The sequence below is a fragment of the Eumetopias jubatus genome, unplaced genomic scaffold (genome assembly GCF_037043125.1).
Source record: "Eumetopias jubatus isolate StellerSeaLion01/CBP00866 unplaced genomic scaffold, mEumJub1_p1.0 scaffold_7, whole genome shotgun sequence".
In the NCBI taxonomy this organism is placed as follows: domain Eukaryota; kingdom Metazoa; phylum Chordata; class Mammalia; order Carnivora; family Otariidae; genus Eumetopias; species Eumetopias jubatus.
The window spans coordinates 115,475,796-115,488,155 of record NW_028274813.1 but is presented as its reverse complement, the minus strand read 5'-3'; the positions used below and the strand labels follow the sequence as shown (position 1 = coordinate 115,488,155).

The following is a 12,360-nucleotide window of genomic DNA, read 5'->3' as shown; positions in this document are numbered from 1 at the left end:
GGAGGACCTATAAAACATAAAGTTCCCCAGGCCCCACTCCAGGTTACTGAAAGACCCTGCAAAGAAAAGCCTCAGAAATCAGATGACTGTTATGATCAGGCAATCTTGGAAAATAGTGGCATGTGACAAAACCAAAGGCAGGAAGAGATTCTGTCTCATAAATTATTATGTCTGGGTATGAAAGTATGTGACAATATTTCATGCAAACTTTTAGATATTTATGCAATTACCCTAAGAGCAATTCAATCATAACATTCTTTTTAAAGATTTTATTTACTTGAGAGAGCGAAAATGCGAGAGAGAGCATGAGAGAGACAGCGAGCATGTGAGGGGAGGGCAAAGAGAGAGGGGCAAGCAGACTCTCCACTAAGCAGGGAGGCTGATGAGGGATTTGATCCCAGGACTCTGGGATCATGACCTGAGCCAAAGGCAGACACTTAACTGACTGAGCCACCCAGGTGCCCCCGTCATAACATTTTTAAATGAATGAGAGAACAAGAAGAAAACTAGATTGTCTGTTTTCTTTACAGACATAATACATTTCTTTTTTTTTTTTTTTAAGATTTTATTTATTTACTTGAGAGAGAGAAAACATGAGCGGGGGGAGGAGCAGAGGGAGTGGGAGAAGTTAGGCTCCCCGCTGAGCAGAGCCCTGGGATCATGACCTGAGACAAAGGCAGACACTTAACTGAATGAGCCACCCAGGTGCCCTGACGTAATACATTCCAAAATGGAATTTCACAGATTTTTTAAGAAAAGCAATAAAAATTAAGAGAATGGATAGGGTAGCAATTGGTAGCATGGTTTTAAAGCAGTGTTTCCTATTTCCAAGAATTTTAGTACAGACTCTTGATTCAGTTTACCTTGATTATTAAGAATTTTAAAATTACAAATGACAGCTCATATCCTCAGGTAAAGACACCCAGCAGTTGACCATTCACCTTGATGGAGAGTATTTAAACCGTAGTTTGGGTTAATACGTTTATGGGAGCCATTATGGCTTAATAAAATTATAATGAAAGTAAACATATTAAGCAATTTGACAAATCAAAATTCATTTAACTCATATGAAAAAAGGCCAAAAAATGAGAATAACTAAACTAAAACCACAGTAGTAAAAGCAGAGGCTTTGGAACCACAAAGACCTGGATTTTAATTCTGACTATGTGACCATCAACAATCTGCCTCCAGACTGCTCCTCTAGAAGATAAAGATAATAATAATACATACTTCAAAACTTCTACTTCCAGCCATGATGGAGTGACAGGGTTCAGATATACCCTCCCATCTTAAACAACTAAAAAATTAGACAAATATATAAAACATGATATTCACTTAATGTAACATAGCAAATATCAAGAGAACAAAAAACAAAAACCACATTATTTTACAACAGATGCAGAGAAGCAATTTGACAAAATCCAACATCCCTTTGTGATAAAAACACACAACAAAATAGCAATAAAAAGGAACTTCCTCAATCTGATGAAAGGTATCTATAAAAACCCATACCTAACATCATACTTTATGATGAAAGACTAAATACCTCCCCTAAAGACTGGGAACAAGACAAAGATGTCATGTCCACATTTACCACTTCTATTCAACACTGTATTTCAGGTTCTAACTAAAGCAAAAAGCAAGAAAACAAATCAAAAACATCCAGGTTGGAAAAGAAATAAACCTACATCTATTTGCAGATAACATGATTTGTACATAGAAAATCCTAAAGAAGCTATTAGAACTAAAGAGCCAGTTGCAAGAGCAAGATTGCAAGAGACAAGACTAATATATAAAATTCAACTGTATTCTGTACCCTAGGAATAAAGAGTCTGAAAATGAAATTAAGAAAACAATTCCAATTTACAATCATGTCTACAAGAATACATACTTAGGAATAAATTTAAATAAGGTGACTTTCACACTGAAAACATCAAAGTACTAAATAGATATATACATCAATGGGACAGGATATCATAAAGGTAATCAAGATAAAGTGGTATTGGCATAAATATAGGCATAGAGACAAATGAAACAGAATAGACAGAAACAGGCCCATGCATAGATATGGCAAATAGCTTTTCAACAAGGGTACTAAGGCAATTCAATAAAAAAAGGATAATCTTTTCAACAATTGGTACTTGAACATTGGATATCCCTATGAAAAAAATGGAACCTCAACCCTACCTTGCACCATATACAAAATTTAACTCAACAGGGAACGCAGACCTCATTGTAAAATTTAAAACTCCTACAAAAAAATTAAGAGAAATCTTAGTGATCTTAAATTTAGGTAAAGATTTTTTAAATAGGAAACAAAAAAAAGCACAAAACAATGAAACATGTAACACTACATCAAAAACTAATGATGTACTGTATGGTGACTAACATAATAAAATTAAATTTAAAAAAAGAAGTAAAAAAGTTAATATATTGGACTTCAGCAATTTTTAAAACTTCAAAACACACTTTAAAGAAAAGGAAAAGGCAGGATGCCTGGGTGGTCCAGTCAGTTAAGCGTCTGCCTTCAGCTCAGGTCACGATCCCAGGGTCCTGGGATGGAGTCCTCCATCGGGCTCCTTGCTCAGTGTGCTTCTCCCCTGCCTCTGCCTTTGCCTGCGACTCCCCCTGCTCATGCTCTCTCTCTCTGACAAATAAATCTTTAAAAAAAAAGAAAGAAAAAGAAAAGGCAATCCAAGGACTGCAAGAAAGTATTTGCAAAACACAGATCTTAATATCTAACATACAGGAAGTCCTCTAAGAAATCTTTTCATTTGTGACAAAGTGGATGAAACTGGAGGGCAATATGCTAAATTAAATAAGCCAGACAAAGAAAGACAAATGCTGCATGGTATCACTTATATTTGGAATCTAAAAAAAAAAAGTTGAACTCATAAAAACAAAGAGTAGAAAAGTGGCTGTCAGGGGCTGAGGGTGGAAAAAGAAATACGGAGAGGTTGGTAAAAGTGTATAAACTTACAGTTGTAAGATGAATAAGTTCTGAGGATCTAATGTACAACATGGTGACTACAGTTGATAACACTGTATTGTATAGCTGAAATATGCTAAGAGAATAGATATGCACAGATAAATATGTGAGGTGATGGATGTGGTATTTAACTTGATAAGGGGAATCCTTTCACAATGTATATCAAATCACCATGCTGTAGACTTTATATACCTTACTATTTGTCCATCACACCTCAGTAAAGCTAAAAAAAAACCTTAACAATAAAACAATCTAACTTTAATGAACAAGATGTTTGAACACACCTTTCACCAAAGAGATAAAGATATGAAATAAGCACGTTAAAAGATGTTCAAAAATGAAAATAACATTAAAAAAAAGAAAATTAAAACCAAATGAGATACCATAGACACATACTAAAATGGAGTGGCTAAAATTACAATGTGTAACCATATCTAATGTTGGTAAGAATGTGGTTAATTAGAACTCTCATCCACTGCTGGTAAGAATGTCTAATACCAAAATACCACAAGCTTTTCAAAAGTTCTCATTATACCACTTTGTTTTTTCAAGAGACCTACATTAGTACTTGTTTTCGCTAACCAAAAGAAATCCAAAGAGGATGTCTGCTTTATGAAAAAAAGCAAAAAGCAAAAATCGTGTTCAGTGTTTGTTTTATGGTGAGACATTACGGAGTCAGCACACCCCAGACAGCACGTGCGGTGCTGCCCAGCTCCTTCCCCAGGAACTACACTCAGTATCTTAGTGTGAAGCCACCATAGTTTTCAACTGTGTTTGTGAACATCTATGCTTTATCTCAATTTATTTTGTGCATCCAATAGCAAGATGTGTTCTAATGTATCAGAAAAGCCTAAAAGAGATTATTTTGGGGGTCTGGAAATGCTCAAAAAATTTCCCATATACATTAATGGTAATTGCATCTTTATGCCATTCCAAATTACAAAAGGTTTCAGATAGTGGAGGAAACCTATATAATAACCACTTTGGAAAACTGTTTCTTTAAAAGTTAAATATGAAGCTATTATGAGGCTCTGCTATTTCATTCTTAGGTATTTACCCAAGATAATGAAAGCACACATCTGCACAAAGAATTATACATGACAGTTCATGGCAGCTAGATCTATAATAGCCAAAAAAACAAGAAAGTAAACAAATACCTATCAACAAGTGACTGGATTAACAAATTATGGTATTTCTATGCAATGGTATACTTCTCAGCAATGAAAAGGAATTGATACACACAACAGTATGGATGACATTCAAAATAACTATGTTGAGTGAAAGATGCCAGAGGAAAAGTATACTGTATGATTCCATTCATATAAAATTCTAGAAAATGCTAACATCCATAGTGACAAAAAGCAGATCAGCAATTGCACAGTAACAGAATTGGAGGAAGGAATGAATACAAAGAAGCATGAGCAAACTTCTGAGGGCGATGGAACTGTTTATTATCTTCATTGTGCTGAGGTTTCAGGAATATTTACAAGTCAAAACTCATCAAACTGATGCTTTACATATGTGCTATTTATTGTCTGTCAATTACACCTCAAAAAAGCTGTAAAAAATTAATATACATCTCATAGGATTATTGTAAGTATATGATATTGAACCTAATAAGTTTTAAGTGAGCCTGTTATTCTGGCACAAAATAATCACTTCATATATCAGCTTCTTACTTTAACAACTGAAAAAAGTACTTGGGTAACTAACTCAATGTTCAAAGCACCTAAGATATACCTTAGCTTCTTCCTCTTGTGCTTTTTTTACAATTGCTTGTAATTGCACCTCTCGTTTAAATTCAGCATGAAGTAATTTCTCTTCCATCATCCTGCGTCGTTGATCTAATAATTCTTCCTTCCACTTCCGGACATCTTTCTCCTATACAGAGTGAGATATTCACATATAGTAATTTAAGAGATACACAGGTTAGGAATTACAAAGTCTAGAACCTAGAAAGACCTAAAGGAGCATGAATTATGATTTAGAACACAGACTAGGAATCCAGACTGCTTGAGTTCATAATCTACCTTGGTCACTTGCTAGCAAAAATCAAAAGCTGGCTCAACATGAATGGGAATAAAACTAACATTTCAGTTGAAGTTTAGCTACATAATTATGTGTTTAACCACCTAAAAAAGTATGATGTGGACACAGCACTGGATCAGGAGCTAGAGGACAGATCTTTAAAGCCCTTTTGTCAGCCAATTATCAGTCATGTGATACTGGAAACAATACTTCGCCTCTCCTAGATTCAGTTTTCACACATGTAAAATGGGATTCAGTATCTGTTCAACTCTGTGAGCTACAAAGAATTCTGGTGATGAGACCACATATATAAAACAGTGCTGAAACAATAACCTATTTTACAAATGGAAGGTGGATTTATCATTAAAATCAATCAAAGAGATACATTAATGGAAAAATTAAACCACTAACATCTTGTACAATTTCAAGAATTTATTATTCTGTTTGCATGAATACTTGGAGATTATATTATATAAGAAAACAAACTGTATAATTTTATTTGTCTTGAAGACACAATAAGGGGCGCCCAGGTGGCTCAGGTGGTTAAGTGTCTGCCTTTGACTCAGGTCATGATCCCAGGGCCCTGAGATTGAGCCCCACATCAGGCTCCCTGCTCAGCAGGGAGTCTACTTCTCTCTCTCCTTCTGTCCCTCCCTGCCCCCATGCTCGCCCACCCCCCCAAATAAAATATTTTTTAAAAAAAAGACAGTAAGAGGGGAAGGTGTAGTTGTGTTACAGCATTTCTCTAAAGCTGGAAATTAAATAATATATTAACTCTTAAAGAACCCCACAACATGGAGTCTGTTCATTTTGATTTATTCATTCTAAATGATTAAAATAAAAATAATTACAAATTCTTGAGATTCAGGTAAAGAGAAAAGTCACAGATTTCCTTCTTTTTCCAGTCAACTTTTATACTGTACTAAATAGAATCTTATACTACACCTCATTTTTAAAAACATTCGGATTATTTGCTCTAATTATCTCTCCCAAATTTAAAATACACATTATAAATAATGCAAATAATACTTTTTTAAAGATTTTATTATTAAGTAGTCTCTATACCCAACATGGGGCTCGAACTCACAACCCCGAGATCAAGAGTCTCTCACATGCTCCACCGACTGAGCCAGCCAGGCGCCGCAATGCAAATATTTTTCACCTCTGCATATTAGTACTCCTTTCTAATACTAGAAGATAACAAAGGAGTTCACCTATACTATAACAGTCACATATCTTTTGTCATGTTGTAATAAGTACTTGTAGTATGCAGATTCCAAGATGGCTCCCAGCAATCCCAGTCACTTGGTATTCAGATCCTTCTGTAATTCCCTCCCCACACTGTATCAGGATTGTGACCAATAGCATACAGCAAAAGTGATGGCATATCACTTCCAAGATCAGGTTATAAAAGGCAGTGCAGCTTCAGTTTTGGCAGCTCATTTGTTCTTTCCTTCTCTCCATCTCCATCTCCATCCCCTCCTCCTTTCCTCCCTTTCTCCTAGACTATTTTCTGTGGGGAAGCCAGTGGCCATGTTACGAGGACATTTGGGCTGTGGAAAGGTACATGTGGCAAATAACTGAAGTCTATGGCCAACTGGTAAAGAGGACCTGAAGTCTGCCTACAACCACATGAGTGAGTCCAAAAGTGGATCCTACAGTTCCAAATGACTGATCCCAGCCAACAGTATGACTGCAAACTCAGACTCCAAATAAAAATCATTAGGCAAGGCACTCCTGGTTTCCTTGCCCACAGATATTGTGAGCTAATAAACATCTGTTGTTTTAAGTAGGTAAGTTTTGAGGTCATTTGTTATACAGCACACATAACTAATACAGTACTCACCTATATCTGCCATGTTGAAGTAATAATAAGAATGACCATACAATGAGCAACAGCCATCCTAACACTATGCACTGCTACACATACTGGCCACATTTAATCATTGTATCAAGTTAATAATTATAATTGTGATTTTACAAATAAAGAAACTGAAATGCAATATTGTCAAGTAACTTGCCCAGGCCATATTTTATCATGTGGTAAAACTGGGATTTGACCCCTGCCTGGCCATCTCCAGACCCCATGTTCTTCCCACTATAGCAACCTGATCAGAAGTTACACTACTTTAAGAATCTCTTCTATAAATTCAATTAGTGCCCCACTTATTCAAACCTGATTATCTTAGGCTCAAAACTATCCTACCAATTCATCCTACACTGTCCACAAGACTCCCCAAAGAAACGCCCCCATGAGAATGGCAAAAGACAAAGTGCAGCTTCAATAATCCATGCCAACTCTGCAAACATCAACTTACTAGCTAATTGAGAAATGTCCATTTTTTTCTTTTTTGCAGGTAACCTTCTGTAATTGTATAGATAGAAATGCTTTTGTTTCCTAGAAAATTTAATTATTTTTATAGTTCTGCTAGCTTCTCTTAGACCAAAAAAAGAAAAAGAAAAAAACAGTCAAGTTAAAAATCAGCCCATCAATTTAAGGCTATCACAATTTTCTAAATATTAAAAACTCACCCTTTCTAATAATTTCTGAAGCTTTAATGTTTTCTCTTCACGTAACTTTTCCCTTAGCTGCTGTGCTTTCATTTGTTTTTCTTCATGTTTCTTCTTAGATTCTGCAATTGTTCTATTAACACAAACAAGTGGAGAGAAGACACAAATGTTTACATGATAAAGCCAAAAATATTTTCTTTAGTCTTCAACATTCCTAAAATAAATATAAAAAGTATACAAAACTAATTCTGGCCTAACATTTCAGGAAAACATTGTCACTTTTCAATGAATCTGTAACTATCTTGAGTAATGTGCCTTAAAATGTTGTTTAGCAACTCTATTTAGTAGTCAAGAGTAGCTAGTTTCCCTCCTGTGAAACATTTCACATTAATTTTCAAAGGCCAGACCTTTTACGAGATGGTGAGGAAAGTTTTTCATGCATGTGAATTCCATGGCCTGGAGGTCTAGCAGGTTCCTCCTCTACAATATCCCCCCATGATGTATTTTGGCGCCAAGTTTCACGAGCTGCCCAGAAAAAAGAAAACCACTGTAACTCTTTAACCACATAGTTCTATAAAACCAACATTTGAGAACAAACTTTTAAAAGGCATCAGCATTTCCACTCGAAATTATTTATTTTATACATAAACTCCATTTAGTAGGATAATTTACTTTAAATCCTTCTAGCTACACACACACACACACACACACACACACACACACACACACACACACACACACACACACACACACACACACACATACCTTCATAATCTGCAAGGACATCATTCCAGTCCATAGACATACCACAGAAAGATACACTCCCACTGCCCATGCTGGCCTAAAATGTAATAAGGAAAAGTGAAAAACAAATATTTGAACACAGTTATAACCTTAAAAAATGAACCGCAGATGTAATTTTCCGTTACTAATACATTTAACAAACAGCTCAAAACCAGAAAAAAGCTATATGCCTTTTATAGTTACAATAATCACCAAAATATTATAGTCTATACATTTTAAGAGGAAGATAACCCTACTTTTCATTAACAGCAGAGACAAATCAAGTAAATTTAAAAGAAACATATTGGCCTCATACTATTACCACATAACTCTTGCTATATTCATAGTACACATGAGAAGAGCTCCAGATTATTCTCTGGGTATTAAAATTTAATAGAAAAATATTTGAAACATTTATAGTTACTTCCACTCTGTAAGAAGTCCCTCTTAGCAACATACATATCCTGAGTGCTTAGTGACAGCAAGGCATGTATCATTTACTTTTTATTAGTTGAACAGAAAAAAGTAAAATACCTTAGATTCTATTTCAATCTCTGCAATTAAAATCAAGTAATGCTCTTACTTTTTCAAAGATTCAATTTATCGATTTGTAAAATGAGAACATCAACTTTCAACTTGTCAACTGAATTATATATAAAAAAACTTTATTAAGGTAAAGTACTAAAGAAAGATTTCCTATTGTTTTTGCATCAACTCTTAAGTCTTTCTGGCCCTATGAATTTTATTTCTAAATGTAGTTTTTTGAACAATTATGTTAAAAATTCTAAGAGGTCACAGAAGAACCCAAGGTAGCGGTGAAGTAGGAGGACCCTAGGCTCATCTCATCCCAGGAACACAACTAGGTAACTATCAAATCATCCCCCAGAAATCAGCCTATAGACTTGACAGGACAAACTCTACAACTAAAGGGAGAGAAGAGGTCACACTGAAGAAAGTAGGAAGTACAGAGACATGGTTTAGGGAAGAAATGGATCAGATCGCAGGTACTGCAGAGGGGAGGGAGCCCTGGTCACAGGGAAGGATGAGAGAGAGCGACAAGCACACAGGGGGATACAAAAGGAGAACGTTTCCCCAAAGCCTTTGGTTTGGAAAATGAGAGGGGCTGAATTCTGTGAGTTCTAGCAACCAGCAGGGCTTAAAGATTTGGAGTTTTAAAAGTCAGGAGCTTGGCTGGGATAGAGCCCAGAGCGCACAGCCCTGCTCCTGGAGAAAAGGTAGGCAAAAAACCAGGGGTAGACAGTGTGGAAATAGTAATCTGAAGAACACCTGGGGCACACAGTAGGGAGATTATTCGCTATTCAAAGAGCATGTCACTGAGATGCATGCAGCGCAGTGTTCACAGAGATGCCTCTCTGGGAACAAAAGAGCTAAATGGAGCCATTTCTCTTCCCCATCCCTCAGCATAAACACAGAGCCATCTGAGAGAAGCAGCTTAGCACCAACACTGGCTGCCTAATTTGCTTACATCAAGCCCCGTACCCCTGCACTCTGGCCGAACTGTATTTGTCAGTCAAGCTTGCCTTAGTCCCAGCATGGAGGGCCCCTCCCCGCAGAAGATCAGCATAAACCCCTGCCCATATCACATCTCCTGACCAGAGAGTTCTGCAAGGCTCAGTTCTGGTAGAGTTGGTGTCAGGTATCAATTCACAAGCACACCAGAGCACATCTGGTTAAAACTCAACACATTCAGGCCAGGGATCAAACACTGCCCCCAGCAGGCAAGGAGAGCCTCTGCAGACAACTGGCCTGAAGGACAGAGCAGCCAAAACACAACAGCACAGCACACACAGCACATACCAGAGACACTCCATGAAGTTCCAGACCCAAGGCACTACATGACCTCTTCTTCAGAAGGCCATTACTTTCAGGAGAAGGAGACAACTGGCTTTTTTTAACATAGGAAAGAGGGCAGAGACTTAGAAAAATTGCCAAGATGGAGAAATTTATCCCAAATGAAAGAACAAGATAAGGCCATGGCCAGAGATCTAAGCAAAACAGATAAAAGTAACATGCCTGATGGAGAATTTAAAGCAATAATAAGGATACTCACTGGACTTAAGAAAAGAACAGAAGACATCAGTGAGACCCTTACAACAGAGATAAACAAGTTTAAAAAAAGAATCAATCAGAGATGAAGAATGAAATAAGTGAGATGGGAAACAGACTTGATGCAATGAACAGCGGGCAGAAGGAATGAATTAGTGACCTCAAAGATAAAATAATGGGCAATAATGAAGCCAAACAAAAGAGAAAGAAGAATTATGCAACACAAGAATAGATTTAGGAACTCAGTGACTCCATCAAACGGAAAAACATCTGTTATTATAGGAGTCCCAGAAGAAGAAGAAGAGAGAAAAAGGGGCAGAAAATTTATTTCAAGAAATAATAGCAGAAAACTTCCCTAATCTAGGAAGGAAACAGACATCCAAATCCAGGAGGCACAGAGAACTCCAATCAAAATCAACAAAAGCAGGCCAACACCAAGACATACTGTAATTAAATTTGAAAAATACAGTGATAAAGAAAAAAATCTCAAAAGCAGCGGGACAAAAGAAGTCCTTAACTTACAAGGGAAAACCATAAGGCTAGCTAGAGATTTCTCAACAGAAACCTAGCAAGCCAGAAGGCAGTGGCATGCTATAGTCAACGTGCTAAATGGAAAAAATCTATAGCCAAAAATACTCTATCCAACAAGGCTATAATTTAGAAGAAGAGACAAAGAGTTTCTCAAACAAATGAAAACTAAATGAGTTCATGACCTCTAAACCAGCCCTGCAAGAATTATTAAAGGGGACTCTTCCAGTGCAAAGAAGAGACCAAAAGTGACAAAGACAAGAAAGGATCAGAGAAAATGTCCAGAAACAACAACAAAACAAGTAATAAAATGGCAATAAATATGTATCTATCAATAATTACTTTGAATGTAAATGGACCAAACACTCCAATCAAAAGAAATAGAGTGTCAGAATGGATTAAAAAAAACACAAGAGCCTTCTATATGCTGCCTACAAGAGACTCATTTTAGACCTAAAGACACTTGCAGGTTCAAAGTGAGGTGGTGGAAAAACATTATCACACAATACTTATATAAGACAAACTAGACGTTTTTTCTTGTATTATTTTTATCTTTTGGTATCAGTGTAGTACCGGCCTCATGGAATGATTCTGAATGTGTTCCCTCTATTCCATTATTTATAAGATTTTGACAAAGATCATCATTAAATTTTTTTTTTAATGTTTGGTAGAATTCACCAATGAAACCATGTGGTCCTGGGCTTTTCTCTGCTCAAGGATTTCGGATTCCCAATTCAACTTTCATTCTTGTCATTGGTCTAAGAAGATTTCTTACTTTCTGGATTCAAGATTCATGATTCAATCTTGGTAACTTGTGGGTTTTAGGAATTGCCTGTTTTTTTTTCTAAGTTATCTGATTTGTTAGTATATAATTTTTTATAGTAATCGATTATCATCTGTTGTATTGTTTTCTCTTCCATTTCTCACTTTGGTTTTTGAGTCTTCTCTTTTTTTTTCTTTGTTAATATAGTTAAAGCACTGCCAATTTTGTTTCTTTTGGGGGGGAAGTGGTCATGACTTTCAATGTTATATGATTGTTTATTCTGGTCTCTATTTTATTTCTTTCTGATTTTCTTTGTTATTTCCCTCCTCTACTAAATCTCAGCTAAGTTTCTTCTTTTTCTACTCCTTGTGGTGTAATGTTAAGTTCTTTACTTCAACTATTTTTCTTAATGCAAATGTTTATAGCATAAATTTCACTCTAACACCTGCTTTTACTGCATCCCATAGGTTTTGGAACATACTGTTTTCTTTTTCTTTTGTTTTGAGATATATTTTGATTTGCTATTTGATTTTATTTGGCCCATTGCTTGTGCAGTAGTGTGTTAATATTTACATGGTAGATTTTCCAACTTTGTTTTATTGTTGATCTTTAGTTTTATACCATTGTGGATAGAAAATATACTTGGTATGATCTCAGTCTTCTTAAATTTCTAATATTTGTTATGTCTCTT

The 12,360-nt window shown here is 36.0% G+C and overlaps 1 protein-coding gene across 3 annotated transcripts in view; it reads right to left on the bottom strand.

Moving 5' to 3' along the window:
- Positions 1 to 12,360, bottom strand: part of SCAPER (S-phase cyclin A associated protein in the ER) — a 539,336-nt gene that overhangs the window by 391,741 nt on the left and 135,235 nt on the right. For all 3 annotated transcript variants that reach the window (XM_028092672.2, XM_028092676.2, XM_028092674.2), the window contains exons 12-15: positions 8,294 to 8,369; positions 7,936 to 8,053; positions 7,550 to 7,661; positions 4,730 to 4,870 (exon numbers count right to left, since the gene is read on the bottom strand). In XM_028092672.2, coding sequence (XP_027948473.2) covers positions 4,730 to 4,870; positions 7,550 to 7,661; positions 7,936 to 8,053; positions 8,294 to 8,369 — 447 coding nt within the window. The remainder of the gene's footprint in view (positions 1 to 4,729; positions 4,871 to 7,549; positions 7,662 to 7,935; positions 8,054 to 8,293; positions 8,370 to 12,360) is intronic.